The sequence below is a fragment of the Medicago sativa genome, chromosome 5 (genome assembly GCF_051527215.1).
Source record: "Medicago sativa cultivar Bolivia chromosome 5, Bolivia_mono, whole genome shotgun sequence".
In the NCBI taxonomy this organism is placed as follows: Eukaryota; Viridiplantae; Streptophyta; class Magnoliopsida; order Fabales; family Fabaceae; genus Medicago; species Medicago sativa.
The window spans coordinates 16,042,582-16,056,792 of record NC_140753.1 but is presented as its reverse complement, the minus strand read 5'-3'; the positions used below and the strand labels follow the sequence as shown (position 1 = coordinate 16,056,792).

Genomic DNA, 14,211 nt, shown 5'->3' with positions numbered 1-14,211 from the left:
GAGTCATCAGAATGTTGAGGTGGAAGAATCTTCTCTTTGGAAGAACTTGGATGTAATTCCCAAAGAGATAATTCGTTGACCATGATGTTGCCCCAGGTGCTACTACTTTCCTTCTTATTATTTTCCACTTCTGCATGTTTATTAATGTAGGCGGTTTAATCTAGTCATTGATTATTTAGGTTTCAGGAGCAAAATTGAGGTAAATTGCTAAGTTACTTTGAAATATTGCAAAATCTTTTAAAATATATTGAAATGTTCAGATAAGCATAAAATATGTTGTGGCTTTCTGAAAAAACGCAGATTTAAAATGACGTTTGCCTGAGAAATTGTTATCTGATGTAAAACTTTTATGCAAACATCATCTCAAACTTCACAATTTTTGTTAATTTTCCGTTTTAAAAACAAAGTATATGACATTTTCTTAATCAGCCAAGCATCATCTCAAACGTTTGAAACATAATATAAACAATAGAGAATGTCTCACTATCAATACTATTTACAAACCCTTACGAGGGAATAACATACTCTTTGTGATAGGATTCTCCCATCCTTTTCCACCCTATAGAATTTTTTGTTTGGAAGCGGTGAAGGTGAACTAGTTACAAAGAAAATTGCACCCTTTTCATTCTTTCCGCCTAAGGGAAGCTCCAACAGCCATCGTTTAAGGGATACACCTCACAATGAGGGTTTGTTATGGTCAACTATTTTTTAAGTTTACTTTTTCTATGCTCTATCTTTTTCCGAACAGAACACTAACCCCCATATTTTATACCCTTTGTTGCTATTGGTCGCACGTATTTTGGGTCTTGGAGGAGCAATGATTGCAAAATTTAATCGTGATTCAATCAACTCTGTTTTACATGAGTGGAGAGGCAAGGATTTGGGAACACTATATGACAAAGTAATTTATCTAGAGAAGTTATATGACAGATGAGTTGTTTGAGTATGGAGGTGGAAAAATCTCAGACAATGGCTGGGGATCATGCAAATCATTTGACAAAGATCAAAGAATAACCACGGCAAAAGTATTTCAAGAGGAAACTCGATCCAAAGGAAGTGAGGGACACCGTTTAAAAGTGATGGTGTTGTGCATTTAAAAATGTGACAAATCTGGGTTGATTGACATCTACAAGTGGTGCACGACAGAGTGTAGAGCCTATAATTTATGGGGCACTGGTTAAGGATTCAAAAATGAAAATTTTGATAAGTTTTATGTAGAAAAAATTGCTTTTTAAAGTTTCAACATGTTGAATAAGCTTAATTAAAAAATAGTGAAATGCAGAAATTAATATTCATTTATATGAAGAACTACTGTTAAAAAGCAGTAGTTATTGCAAGAAAATTTTAAAAATACAAAATTCATAAGCATTTCTTGAACAGTAACAAGATACAAGTTTTTTTTAGTTATAATCTAAATTGAACACAGTATAAAAAAATACTAGTTTTTTTTTTTGTTATAATCTAAATTTTGACACAAGACATGGCATGACATCCATAAAACCGCGGTAAAAGAGCAAATACAATATGCATCTACTATCAATTCCTCCATAACTCCATCCATTTTATTTACTAATAATCAAAGTCAAACCAATCACTCACTCTCCATCCATTTTATTTATTTACTAATCAAAGTCCAACCAATCACTCATTAAGTGAAAATGGAGAACGAAATAACGCATGAATGTAGATACATAGTTTTATATGCATAATAATCTGTAGTGGTACTTCAGTCAGAAAAAAATCTGCCGGAGGACACTATTCTGCCGTATCAAACAGTCCGACACCTTGTGTAGTGACCAACTAAAAAACCTATGGAATTCGGATAACCTCGTACTGATGAGAAATTTGAATAGGAGATTGCTCTGAGACAGGCCTGCTCTCTGACCAAAGCTCCAGGTTGACAGTGCCAAAATCCCAGTGAACAAGACATTTTGATACCTCAATAACATTAAATCGGTTGACAAGTGCCAAGCCAATACATTTATCAACGAGCCTCCATTCACCTGAAATGAAATTAGAACGAAAATTTTATACAGAACAATTGTGTGCTACAAGAAGTACCTAACTTGGTTAAACATCCACCTACAAGTACATTGGTCTTAAAATGGATGTTGGGTTTATCTTTTTTCCTTTTATTTTTGGTGGGGGAAGTATGGAAAGATGGGATGTGGAAGAAAATCATCTCGCACACTGCTTTTTAGTTTGGTCATGGTGGTCTCTAATGGGGTAAATTGTCTAATATTATTGATTATTATTCCAGGAAGAAGATAAAATGACCGCTACCTACCATTAGGAATAAGGTGTCCTTCAAAGATTTTCTCCCCACCATCTGGAAAGACTTTATGCATCGATCCATCAATTGAAGTAAACGAGACAAGGGTTTCTGATGGGTGCAAAAGATTGAACGTTGGGTGAATTCTTAAGCATACCAACCTGCAGAATATACAAGAAAGCATAGTGGAAATTAGAGCATCTGAATCAACAAGAGTCAAAGCATTTAAAAGAAGAAATAACAGATAACAGGGATATATTAAGAATTGCTGTAGTCACTAACTAGAAAATAACATATAACAGGAAATGTAAAAAATATTTAGCTGGGTTCATTAGAGCCTCAACTTTGCACTAGAAAATCTGATCAGTATAAAAATGCAAAAAGCTTTATTGGTTGTTCTTTGTAATAAAAAAATGTCATAATCAACCATAGTCCATAATAACAATTCAAAGTATTTTTTATTCTTTCTCTTCTCCTTATTTAAAACCATGTAACTACAACAATAATCATAAATGAGATATTATTAATGCCATTATTGTTAGTGTACAAGAAAAGTTTCAAATAAAACCTTGAGAACCCTCCAGAACCAGCTCCAACGTTGCGTGCTATTATGCTAGAGTTTATTTGGATGATGTTGGCAGCGTTCTTTGGAAAACATATCTGCCGTTGAAGAACCAATCCTCCACCAATATCACCCTCTAATAACACAGATTCCTCCTCTCCAGCATGCCCAAGTTCTCGACTGCAAGGAAAAAGAAATTTACTAAAAAGGGGACATGTTGAATACTAAATTGTAAGATGGGAAGGGTGGGGCAAGAATACAAGAACATGGTAACAAAAGGGTATATACGAGGATTAAAGTGGCCTTTGGTGGATCTTCAACAATAATGTTTCCCCAATGAAGTCATGAAGTACAAGGGAAACTTACTTGATTATAGAATATTCTTCAGAACACCCAGCAGAACGATATTCTGTACCACTGTACTCCTCATATCCACTGATTTCAATCCTGCCATGAAGCCATTGTGTTCCTGAAAACATATGGTTTATTATTATGAATAATAAAATGAATATTATAAAGAAATATAAATAATTGCAACCATGTAGCATAAGGAAAACACATCCATTTATTGTGACAGCCAGTCAGCAACTCTAGACTAAGTCACCGAGTCTACCAATGGCTCACTATATGGGTTAACTGCAAACCACAGAAAATATAAGTCATAGGGAGACTAAAGGAATTCTAAAACTGTTGTTAGACTTCCGTACTTACGGCAAAACCCTGACCATTTTGTAGGTGTGTGTGGAGAACAGGAGAAGTTGGATAAGGGAGTTTCTGAAAAAAGTTGTGATCAACAGCTGATTTCAGCTGATTCAGGAAGCCAGTATTTAGGAGACTCATAATCATTACAAGAACCCTTTGATTTTTCATTTCATAAGTACTTGTTGAAAAGTTTATTTAAATTGGTTTAAGTCACTTGAGTATTATTACAAGAAAGTTCCCTGTAGCTGAATGAGGAAAACAAATATTCTAAATGCTTAACAGCTGCACTGCATAAACCGTAAGTTTATTTTGTATAAAAAAAGAAATGGAAAATTTCAGGAACTTCATGTACACTTCCAAAATATTTAAAAATATATATTAAATGAAGTGCTAATGGGTAATCAATTTACCTGAAGGAAAGTGTATCATGGAGATGATTCTACCCCCAATCCAGGGAACAACTTTAAGAAGCCAGTCACTACTTTTCAGTTCAATGGGAGTTCTTGAAAGCACCATACCCTTGGGTCCAGAAACTTCGTCTTCGACATCAGAAATTTGAATTGCTTTTTCTACAAAACATTCAAAAAGTAGTAGCACAACTTAATACAGACTTGGCATTTTTTTGATACTTGCATGCACATTAGATACAATTCGGAAGTAAAATGTAACATAATAGGCAGAATACTGCTAGTGCTTAAGCTCCACTCTGCCCATGGAGAGGGGACACGAGAACTAAAACCCATTCAATAAATATTGATTCTCAAGAGAGTGGAAAACCCATATAAAAGGTAAAAATATCGAGTAGAATAGTTATAGCTAGGTGGACATCCAATCCAAGAATAATTTTTTATAAATGTCATATTATAGTTGTCAAAAGTAGACTTATTTTCAAAAGATAACCTAGAAAACACTATATCTATACCACAGAATAAAATGTAGATCAGCAGATAAAAGGATGGTGAAGAAAATAAGAATACATAACATATATAAGATGATATTCATAAATTGACCAGGTAAGCATTTGAACAAGCACATACCCAGACGTTCCTTGTATTGCTTCTCACTAGTAGATACCAGCTTCGACATCTCCTCTTCTGAAGGCAAATTTACATGCAGAACTTCCCCATCCACTCCCCATGTATCAAGCTGTTTACAAAACAAATTGTATAAATATTAAGATCAATGAATTCATAAAAGATAGATTAATGAAAAGAAGAGGCACAATATTTTGCAGTTTCATCTGTACTAAGGTTTCATCTACTTCATAGCTTCCTCTTATGAGAAATAACATACCATTGCACCCCCACCTAGCAATAGTTGAATATGGAGGCGGCGTTTAGGTCTTTTCCATGATCCTTCGGTTCTTTGCACACTCACAGTAACTGCCGTTGATTGAAGTTGAGCCGAATAATGTGTTAATAAATAATTGCCTTTAGTGAATTCATATCCATCGCCATCATCTTCAAATAGAAAACCTTCAGCTTTACCTGTCAATGATTCAAATCTTATTCAAAATATCTACAAGAGCAAGACACTAATCTGAAGAGTAAAGACCTTATTAAAATTATCAGTTATAGACTTATCATATTCAAACATGCCAAGGTCAAATTTGATACATGGACTTACCAGATTCATCTAAAGCCACAAGAAGTGTCAATTCATCTGATGGACTAGCTTCTCCAACATGCTGAAGAGGGAGTCCCACAGGAATAATTGAGCCACCTTTCAAATATAAAGCTGGCAAATCCTGGCACGCTCCAAATTGAATAAAATTAATATTTTTTGTGAAGATAATAAAAAGAAAAACATATAATTATCAGTACAAACAAAATCCTCTCAAAAAGAAAAAATAGAACAAAAAATGAGCAGAAGGAAAAAAAAATACCGGATGTGCATCACCGAAATCAAAACCCAACCATATCCCCTTCGGTAGAGTAATCTCCAACTTATCCAACCCCTGATTGCGCGTGGTGCTGATCAAGAAACAAGTAAGACATTAAAATATGAAATCAGCACAACTTGCATGATAAAGTCATAAATGAGAGAAAACACTACTCTTCCATTTTTAATGTTTGCCTCTATAATGCCAAATGACCAATGTCGGATAAGGAACTTCATCTTTAAATTCAAAAAAACACACTCAATAAATATAGAAAACCTTGACTTTAGTGTAGAAGTTTTTTAGGATGAAAGTTTCAATTAGTTTAGATCAGATTAAGATTTGATTATCCAATTCAGATTTCATTTCAGACTTAAATTTCAGTTTTAGAAGTTTCAGCATATTCAAATCTCAATTGGTCCTAACCACAAGCTTGGAACTGATCACAATTCACAACGGTAAACCACCAGTTCCACCACTGTCATCATCGTTAATATTCCTTGTAAAAGAAAAGGAAGGAAGGACATTGTATGGTTTAACAGGAGATTTACGATGATAAAAATGACTCTTATTTTACAACTAGAAAAGATGACTTGCAATTTCCTTTTCCTATCATTCCCCCTATATAAAAAATCTCTGCTAAAATGTATTATAGCATCAGGAAAAACAAGCCTAATTCGTGCAAAGACGGCTCGCAAAATATATCGTTGTCTGCTTGATTGATGATAAAAGGAGTAAGGAAGTAATATAACATTGCATGCATAAACAGAGTAAGGAAGTTTTATAACCTTGCATACACTAAAACTGGACCAAGCAAAAATGAGTTTTCAAGTTTCCTCAAGCTAGGATCTTTTGGATCTGCAAATTCAAAAATAAAAATTCATGATACATAAGAAAGTTCAAATATCATTAATAAAACCAAAGTCACAAGAAGTAATCAACAGAACAAGAACCCACCAGCAAAGAAAGTAGGGGTTGCCACTGGAATTCCCTTTGTATGCGCGAAATAAAAAAGTGTGTAGATAAGAGGGATAAGGCGGTAGCGCCTTTTCAATGCCAATCGGCAAACTTCTTCACACTAAAAATTAGAGCTGAATTAGTGTACAGTTTTAGCATATATGTAATTTGAAATTACAGAACACAATTTTGTTTTATGAGGGAAAAAAAATCATAAGAACTGTAGGTTTTCCTGTCCTCTGATTCAACAGACAAACTTGTTCTTGGCTCTCATCTGAGAGTGCTAGGGACACATTGTAAAGAATTGAAGGGTTTTCTATTAAAGAAACATGCCATTCATTCAGAATTTAGTCAGAAGGGTAAGGCAAATATTTTTTATGCTCTATATATCTTAAATGAGATAAAAACATATCCATTGATTATAAAGTTCCACTAAAAGTTCATTTTTAGTGAAGGTGGTGGGGAAGCTGCAAAACAAGTTTGAAAGTTGAGACTAAATATGTTCACAACATATGTGCAACAGAGAACCTGAAGCATACATGACATTATTTACTTTTTATTCATTAACTAAAAGTTATTAACCTTACTTTTTATTCATTAACTAAAAATTATTAACCTGATGCCAAGCTAATGATCAAGCTCAACTATACAACCTTCATAATTTTTACTCCGCGTGATATATAAGGACATACAACTTCATCTTGGAATTTATATAGATGTCCATTATATGACAAGTTGGAAACCATTATAATGATTGATTTTATGTAGCTAAACTGCTAAAGTTGATCCAACCTCTTCCCCAAAGGACCAGGGTTCATGGTCAGTTGTTCCAGCTTCAGAATGCCCTCGGCAAAAGGGAAACAAGGAACCTACACCCATCCATCTTCCAAAAAGCCTTGGTGTTGCATTGCCAGCGAATCCACCAATATCAGGACCTGAAAGTGGCTGACCACTGAGTCCCTGAATACAATGAATGCAAATTATTAAAAAAAATTGAAAATGTATTTGATGTGATAGTTTATATTTAAATTTGAAGTAAATACTAGATCATAACAAAAGAATGACATTTTAATTCTTCTGGAACTGAACTACTTATCCAAAAATTATGAAAAAACATAAGTGAAAATAAATATTCCTTGAAGAAAGAAAGAAAAAAATCTAGCTTTCGCTGATTATAGTTCTAAAAAGGAAACTAGCAATAATTATAAGATCTAGTTCCAATAGCATCATAAAGAATAAATCATAACCACAACCCAAAGAAAATATGGAAAGGATAGTCAATATAGTCCATGACATTATCTAATGTCGCTTTTGTAACTGCTAGTTGCAGCCATCTTGTTTTATGAGGATACAGTGATGTGCAGTTAATTAATGGTATTATTCATCATTAGGGTAGCTAATTGGCATAACAACTTATATCCAGCTGCACATACACTGCATATCCAATATACTGGTGCATACAAAAAGTGCAGAACAAAATGGATATATGGCATGACAAGGAAAAAACTAACACACACTTAAATCATGCTTCACAAAAATGAGAAATGCTAGGGTCACACTCTCTAGCACACTCTTTAACACGCACCAGTAATAATTAGCCACATCATCCCATTTTTTCTTGGCAACCGGTTATACAAGTTTTCTTTTTCTGCTCACTCTCTCTCTCTCTCTCTTGGGTTTTTTTTCGTCGTCTTTCACCTTTGACCTGTGCATACTCAACCTTGCTTCATGTGAACATTCAAGTTGTTCTTCAATTATTTTAATTTCCTTACACTAACAATCAAGTCTCTACTAATTTGCCACACAATATTTTCTGGATTTCACTTGTCTTTGTTTTTCCCTTCATTATGCAGAACAATACAGCAGCGATAGAAAATCCCAATTTTTTTTAACAAAAAATCCCAATTGCTCACAACAAATTGAAACAAAAGTTTTTAAACAAATTAACAATAAATTTAATTCCAGTTTTTTATAATATGTTAACAACAACAACACAAAACAGGAAATCAAAGGTTGTTGTAGACCCGTCGCCGGAAAATCAGATTCTGCAAAGCGACACCCGCTCTCTCCAAGGCTTGTGATGCGACATTGAACGAAGGGTATGAGTTTTCGGTGATTCAGTATGCAAATCTATAGAGATTGGAATTTCAATCCACCTTCCGATTTGTCCATGCTTTTGGTAGTTTGGTTCCAATTTTGTGTTTCCAATTTCAACTTTTTTTGTCGTTTAGCAACCTGTTCAACAGGTTCATAGATAAAGTGCTAAAATGATGGGATGATGTGGCTAATCATTAGTGGTGTGTGTTAAAAGAGTGTGTTAAAGGGTGTGACCCTAGCATTTCTCCACAAAAATTGCAGAACTAAATGGTGCCAAGAGAATCTTGAATGACGGCGTTGATCAAGGGAAGTAGCAGTGTGCTACGAAGATCCTTACCAGCTGAAGCACCATGGAGATACTCATATGAAGATGCTCCCAGGTTGAAAGATTATCTCCAGTCCAAGTTGCGGAATACCTTTGGCTTCCACTAAATCCAGCTCTTGTGAGAACAAAAGGACGCTTATTTTCATTAGCCAGTTTCATGCCTTCATAGGTTGATCTTGCCATCAGCAGACCATACACCTATAGTGAAAAGTCGTAATAAATAATTCCAGCGGCACACCACATTACAGGATAAGGCTTAAAATAACTCAACGTCTATAAATTAATAAACTAACACAGGAATCAAGTCACACAACAGTATCTTATTACATAATCAAAGTGCATCCAACTTGTAAGCATTGTTCATAAGTTTATGGTAAAGGGCAAAGAATATTACGTTATGATAGAAAGAATGATTCTGACAACCTCCAAGTTCACCATCTCCTCTATGAACATTACTCTCAGGCATTGTTTTCGTTACAGCCTGGAAAAGAAAGGGGTTTAAAAAGGTTGTAATCGGAAATAGCAGGAGTCTCAAATAGTGAGAGTTGGTGCATATATTGTTAAATGTTCAGAGAAAAAAAGCCAGTGAGATTATAGTATTAATTACCTTAAAGACAGCTGGTTCGTTCATATCATTCCATATACCATCAACACCGTTGGAAACAAAGTCTTTAACTAAATTGGCCCACCATGCACGAACTTTTGACTGTGTATAGTCAGGGAAGACACAAGGTCCAGGCCACACGTCCCCTGAGATTGGATACATGGGCTCGATGCATCACCAAAAGGAAAAGGGAACAAAAGGACATAAAGTGAATAAGTATTATTGTACAAAGAAAAATTACCAACAAAAGGTGTTCCATCTGCCTTTTGGACCCAGACATCATTTTCAGAACCACTGTCGTATACAAAATAACCCTTTTCCTGCTTGATCCCAGGATCAAGCATCCAAATACCTTTGAAACCACTATAATGGAGACCTTCCGCTAAAGACTTGGGATCCCTAAAACGCTCCTGAAAGATAGCATAATAATTACTTTTCTAGCCAAAAAAGTATTATTATATAGACATTAAAAATGGCCAGCCAGCCCAAACCAAAAGTTTAACTTAGCATCAAAGTACAAGTGCAGGTTGGAGAGTTAATGCTAGGCAACAAAAGAAAATTTCGCAATACATCACTTTAACTTACGTGTTGCAGGCTACACGTACTCATCATTTGAATAATTCATGTGCATGAATAAGAAAACCTTGTGTGAAAATCAAAACGATGACACTGTAAATTGATTGCTGATTGTAGAGGAAATACATGCCTTGTCAAAGGTAAAACAACGAAAACCATCCATATAATCAATATCCATCCATATCACATCACAAGGTATGCTCTTTTCCCGAAATGTTTTTGCAACCTGCAGATGTTAAATTGTTAAAATTTAAATAAAATATGAAGCAATCTTTTGCAAAACTAACCTAAAAGAAGATAGCAATGAATATTTGAATATGTCTACAATACATATAAGCATGTAATATATCTGGTATGATGTGCATCAGAATTTCAGAACCCAAGGGATGTTTGTTCAAGTTATAGAATTATATTACCAAGAATAATGTTCCTTGGAATAATATTGCAGGAACATTATACATGGGCATCCTTCACAAGTATGTGCGGTAATACTCAATATTCCCAGCAATATTTTTAAATTGGTTAGATTAAAATAAATAAAAAAATTGAGGTAGAATAAGATGGAAGTCGGAAATTCTAATTAGTTGAGTTTTAAAATGATTTTTCTTCCCATGGTGATGTTGGATTTCCACCCTTTATCACAGAGGGATGAAAAAGTACAGCATGGATAGAAGATATTACCAATAATCCATGATACCCAGGATTATCTTTGAAAAATTTGTACCAAACATGATATTGTTATATTCCCGATCTCACTTTCACAGCAATACTTTTGCAAGCCTTGAAATAGCAGTCAGAACTTGGAATACATGTCATATTCAGCATCACAAGCTCAAGCTTTCTACATATACAAATGCTATTTATCCCTGGCTCATCACTATTGAGAGAAAGTAGGAGCAGACGAAGTACCTCCAGAACTCTCTGATCAGATAAATAGCTCCAGCGGCATTGTTGATAGCCTAACGACCACTTTGGGGGCATAAACACAGTTCCTGATGATAAAAGAATCCATAAGGAAGTATCTTTCATCACCAGAATAAAGTAAATGATGATGATGATGATGATGATGCAAATTGTTGTACAGAATAATGTTCACATCTCACACATGCATGGAGTTTTAACTTAAAATTGGCTTTTTCTTGAATCTAAACATAAAATATCCTGAATCTTAGTGCATGCTCAGAGAATCCATTTCCACCACAGTTTGGCAGATTTTGCTCTTTTATTCCCTTGAGGCACCATCCAAAACCCGTTGCATATTAGTATGTTACGAATATTTGTGCACGCATGTAACATATTAAAATGCGTATCATATGAATCCTGATTTCATGTGGGTCAACTTTAGGTACTAGGTTCTTCTAATAATACGAACTACATTCATCAACCAAAGATGGACATCGGTTTGTCCAACAAAAAAGTGCATAACATCTTATGTGAAGCTATATCATTTATAATTGTAGTCTTTGTTTAGAAAATTACCAATTGCTTTTGATAGAGATATCAACACTTCCGTAGGTGAAGCAAAAGGACCAAACGTAATGACAGGATATGAGGATGGAGCAATGAAACGTATTGTTGATTCTTTCCTCAGATCTATCTGCTCATGACCACAGCAAAAGACCATCAAACAGATAATTATAACATTATCAAAGAACATATGTGTATTGTCTAGGTTAACCTCAATAAATGACATAAAGCTAAATGCAACAGCACCTCACAGCGCCTAGTAGTGTCAGCAAGAATTCCTAGTGCCTCGCCATTTGGAAGAACAGCTAACACCCATGGATGTGATTGGTATAACGATGAAGTTCCAGGGCCATAACCCCATGCATCAGTGTTCCATGTGAAAACCTTAAAATAAAATTATAACTCAGGAGCATATATATTAAGAAAATCTCTTTGAAACTGAAAATTTCATATAGCTGACTTACTCTTTTTCCTGTCCTCTCAAGCTGTCCACTAACTTCTCCAGTTCCATAGAGGGAGGTACCGACAGGTAGCTGCTTCAAAAACAAAGTCAATCAACTTTTGAAAGCAGGGAAATGGAATTGCATGAGCAGCAAACTAGACCAGGACAAAAATTAAAAGAGAGAATAAAAAGATAAACAAACAAACAATACTTGAGCTAAAAGGCAACCAAGATTTAGACTCTCTTTGGTAAAAAGTAGCAAATGGTGGATAAACTAGCTGATAACAAATGAGCTTATAGCTGATAGTGGATAAGCTAGTAGATTGAATTTGAAGTGTTCGTAAAATTATTGGATGAACTAACAGATAAATAAAAAATGACATAAAAATATTTTTAATTAATATTTTTTTAAAATTAATCAAGATAATAAGGGTAAGAGAGAGAGAGAGAGAGAGAGAGAGAGAGAGAGAGAGAGAGAGAGAGAGATGATCCACTATAAGCTCAAACGCTAGCATCTCAAAAAATGCTGGAAGTAAGTTAAAAAAAATACTATAAGCTGTGAGATAAGGACTGTTGCCAAACAACTATACTTCAATCATTCTACTTTAATCGTACGAGTGTATACGCCAATTTGGACTTGACAAAGCAGAGTCTTATAATATAACAATCAAAAGTTCTGATGTCAGAAACCAAAGGAAAAAAAAAAAAGCAACTGACCTCAAGTTGAACAACTTGCTGCTCTAGAAGGCACTCAAAAGTAGGGATATATGTAGGAACCTTGTGAGTACCAGTGATGGGAGTCTCTCTATCCTTACTATTCACAAAAGAAATACTTGGATATGCTGCATCTCTATCATTTAGAGAACAATCAAATCGAAATATTCCATCATCTAAAATAGGCTCAAAAACCATATTCCCTGATCTCACGTCACTACTACCACTAGAGACTTGTTCTTCGTCATTAGCCATTTTGGATATAAACTTCTCAATAATTCTCTTTCTTCTGCAAACCGAAAATAGCATAAACACAATTAATACCCATGCAAACCAAAAAATTGATGATCGTGAAAATGCTTTAACTAAAATTAAAGTAAATTAAGAAAAAAATAATCATAATTACAATCTGTTAAATAAAAGAAAAATCACATTAGCTCTCTCTTTCTATGGCTGAGGTAACGATGGATTTTGTCTAAATGTGAATTGAAGGTAAAGTGATCTATGTTTTCGAAACATGCAGCATGTAAAAGTGAGTTGAACAATAAATTTGAGTATAAAATCCCCTCAAAAAAAATTGAGTATAAAAATAAACTTTAGAATCAAAACTACAATTTCTATCTTCAAGTTAGAATCATTTATAGTTGCAAAATCAATTTTACTCGAGAGCAATCAAACATGTCAAAATCAATTCTACACTTTTATAATCAATTTTTGACATGTTTGAATGCTCTTGAGCAGAATTGATTTTTCCACTATAATTGATTTTAACTTGAAGCTAGGATTTGTAGCTTTCGAATCTAAACGTGATTTTTATAGTGAAATTTAATGCTCAATTCAGTTACTTTTATATAAATATGAAGCAACTTACATTCCACTCACTTTTAAGTAAAATCTATTCATTCAAAATCAATTTTCTCAATTTTCTCACCGCAAAAGCAAACATGCACATAATCAATTTTGACTCCTACAAAAAGTGAAACCAAACATGCAGTCTCTTTAGTTGAATTCAGCAAAAATCACATAAAATTGATGAATAAGCTACTCAAACTTCAACAATACAAATTCCGATCCATCGATCAGTGATTATAGCATGCAAGGACTAAAAAGGAAATTCAAATTCAAAGAACGAGCTAGTAGCATTGCAAAAGGACCTGCAACTTCCGTACTGTGAAGTAGAAGAATCGAAGAAAGAACCTGAGAGTGATAATCGAAGAGGAAAATGGAGTGTTCCGGTGAAGACGACGGTGACGAAACAGTGATATCGACGGTGGTGAAAATGGAATCACTATGGGTTTGGTGATGATGTAACTGCCACTGTAACTGCTGCAACTCAACGCTTCTTCCATCATTTCTTGTGCACGTGGACTCTATTTATATCGTTTTTTATTTTTTTTTAAAAGAAGGGGAAGAATCAATCCATTCAAACATGGGATTGTGCCTTATAATTTTTTTCTTTTACATTTAATTTCAATATATAAAAAAAAAAAATCAACAAAAAACTTTCACTTTTTTTTTTGCATCCACGATCCTCGGTATACTATTTAGTGTATAGATTCTTTAAATGGGTTTCACATACCTTCTTAATTACCTATCTATTTATCTATACTAAAT

General features: G+C 34.3%; 1 protein-coding gene across 8 annotated transcripts; it reads right to left on the bottom strand.

The window, feature by feature from the left end:
- Positions 1-1,540: 1,540 nt before the first annotated feature.
- Positions 1,541-14,041, bottom strand: LOC146920507 (uncharacterized). 8 transcript variants are annotated; one of them, XM_085713920.1, is made up of 24 exons: positions 13,752-13,943; positions 13,480-13,564; positions 12,601-12,886; positions 11,906-11,974; positions 11,688-11,825; positions 11,454-11,571; positions 10,884-10,966; positions 10,105-10,200; positions 9,640-9,808; positions 9,402-9,544; positions 9,189-9,275; positions 8,807-8,992; positions 7,165-7,332; positions 6,373-6,493; positions 6,204-6,273; positions 5,422-5,509; positions 5,163-5,283; positions 4,830-5,023; positions 4,574-4,682; positions 3,947-4,105; positions 3,201-3,303; positions 2,841-3,014; positions 2,288-2,433; positions 1,541-2,003 (listed from the first exon to the last, which is right to left on the bottom strand). In XM_085713920.1, exons 3-24 carry the CDS (start codon positions 12,850-12,852, stop codon positions 1,810-1,812), a joined length of 2,988 nt encoding a protein of 995 aa, XP_085570046.1. In that variant the 5' UTR covers positions 12,853-12,886; positions 13,480-13,564; positions 13,752-13,943; the 3' UTR covers positions 1,541-1,809. The 8 variants fall into 8 exon arrangements, with proteins under 8 accessions (XP_085570046.1, XP_085570045.1, XP_085570042.1 ...); XM_085713919.1 differs by having other exon boundaries at positions 13,795-13,943; XM_085713916.1 differs by lacking the exon at positions 13,480-13,564 and having other exon boundaries at positions 13,795-14,041.
- Positions 14,042-14,211: the final 170 nt, after the last annotated feature.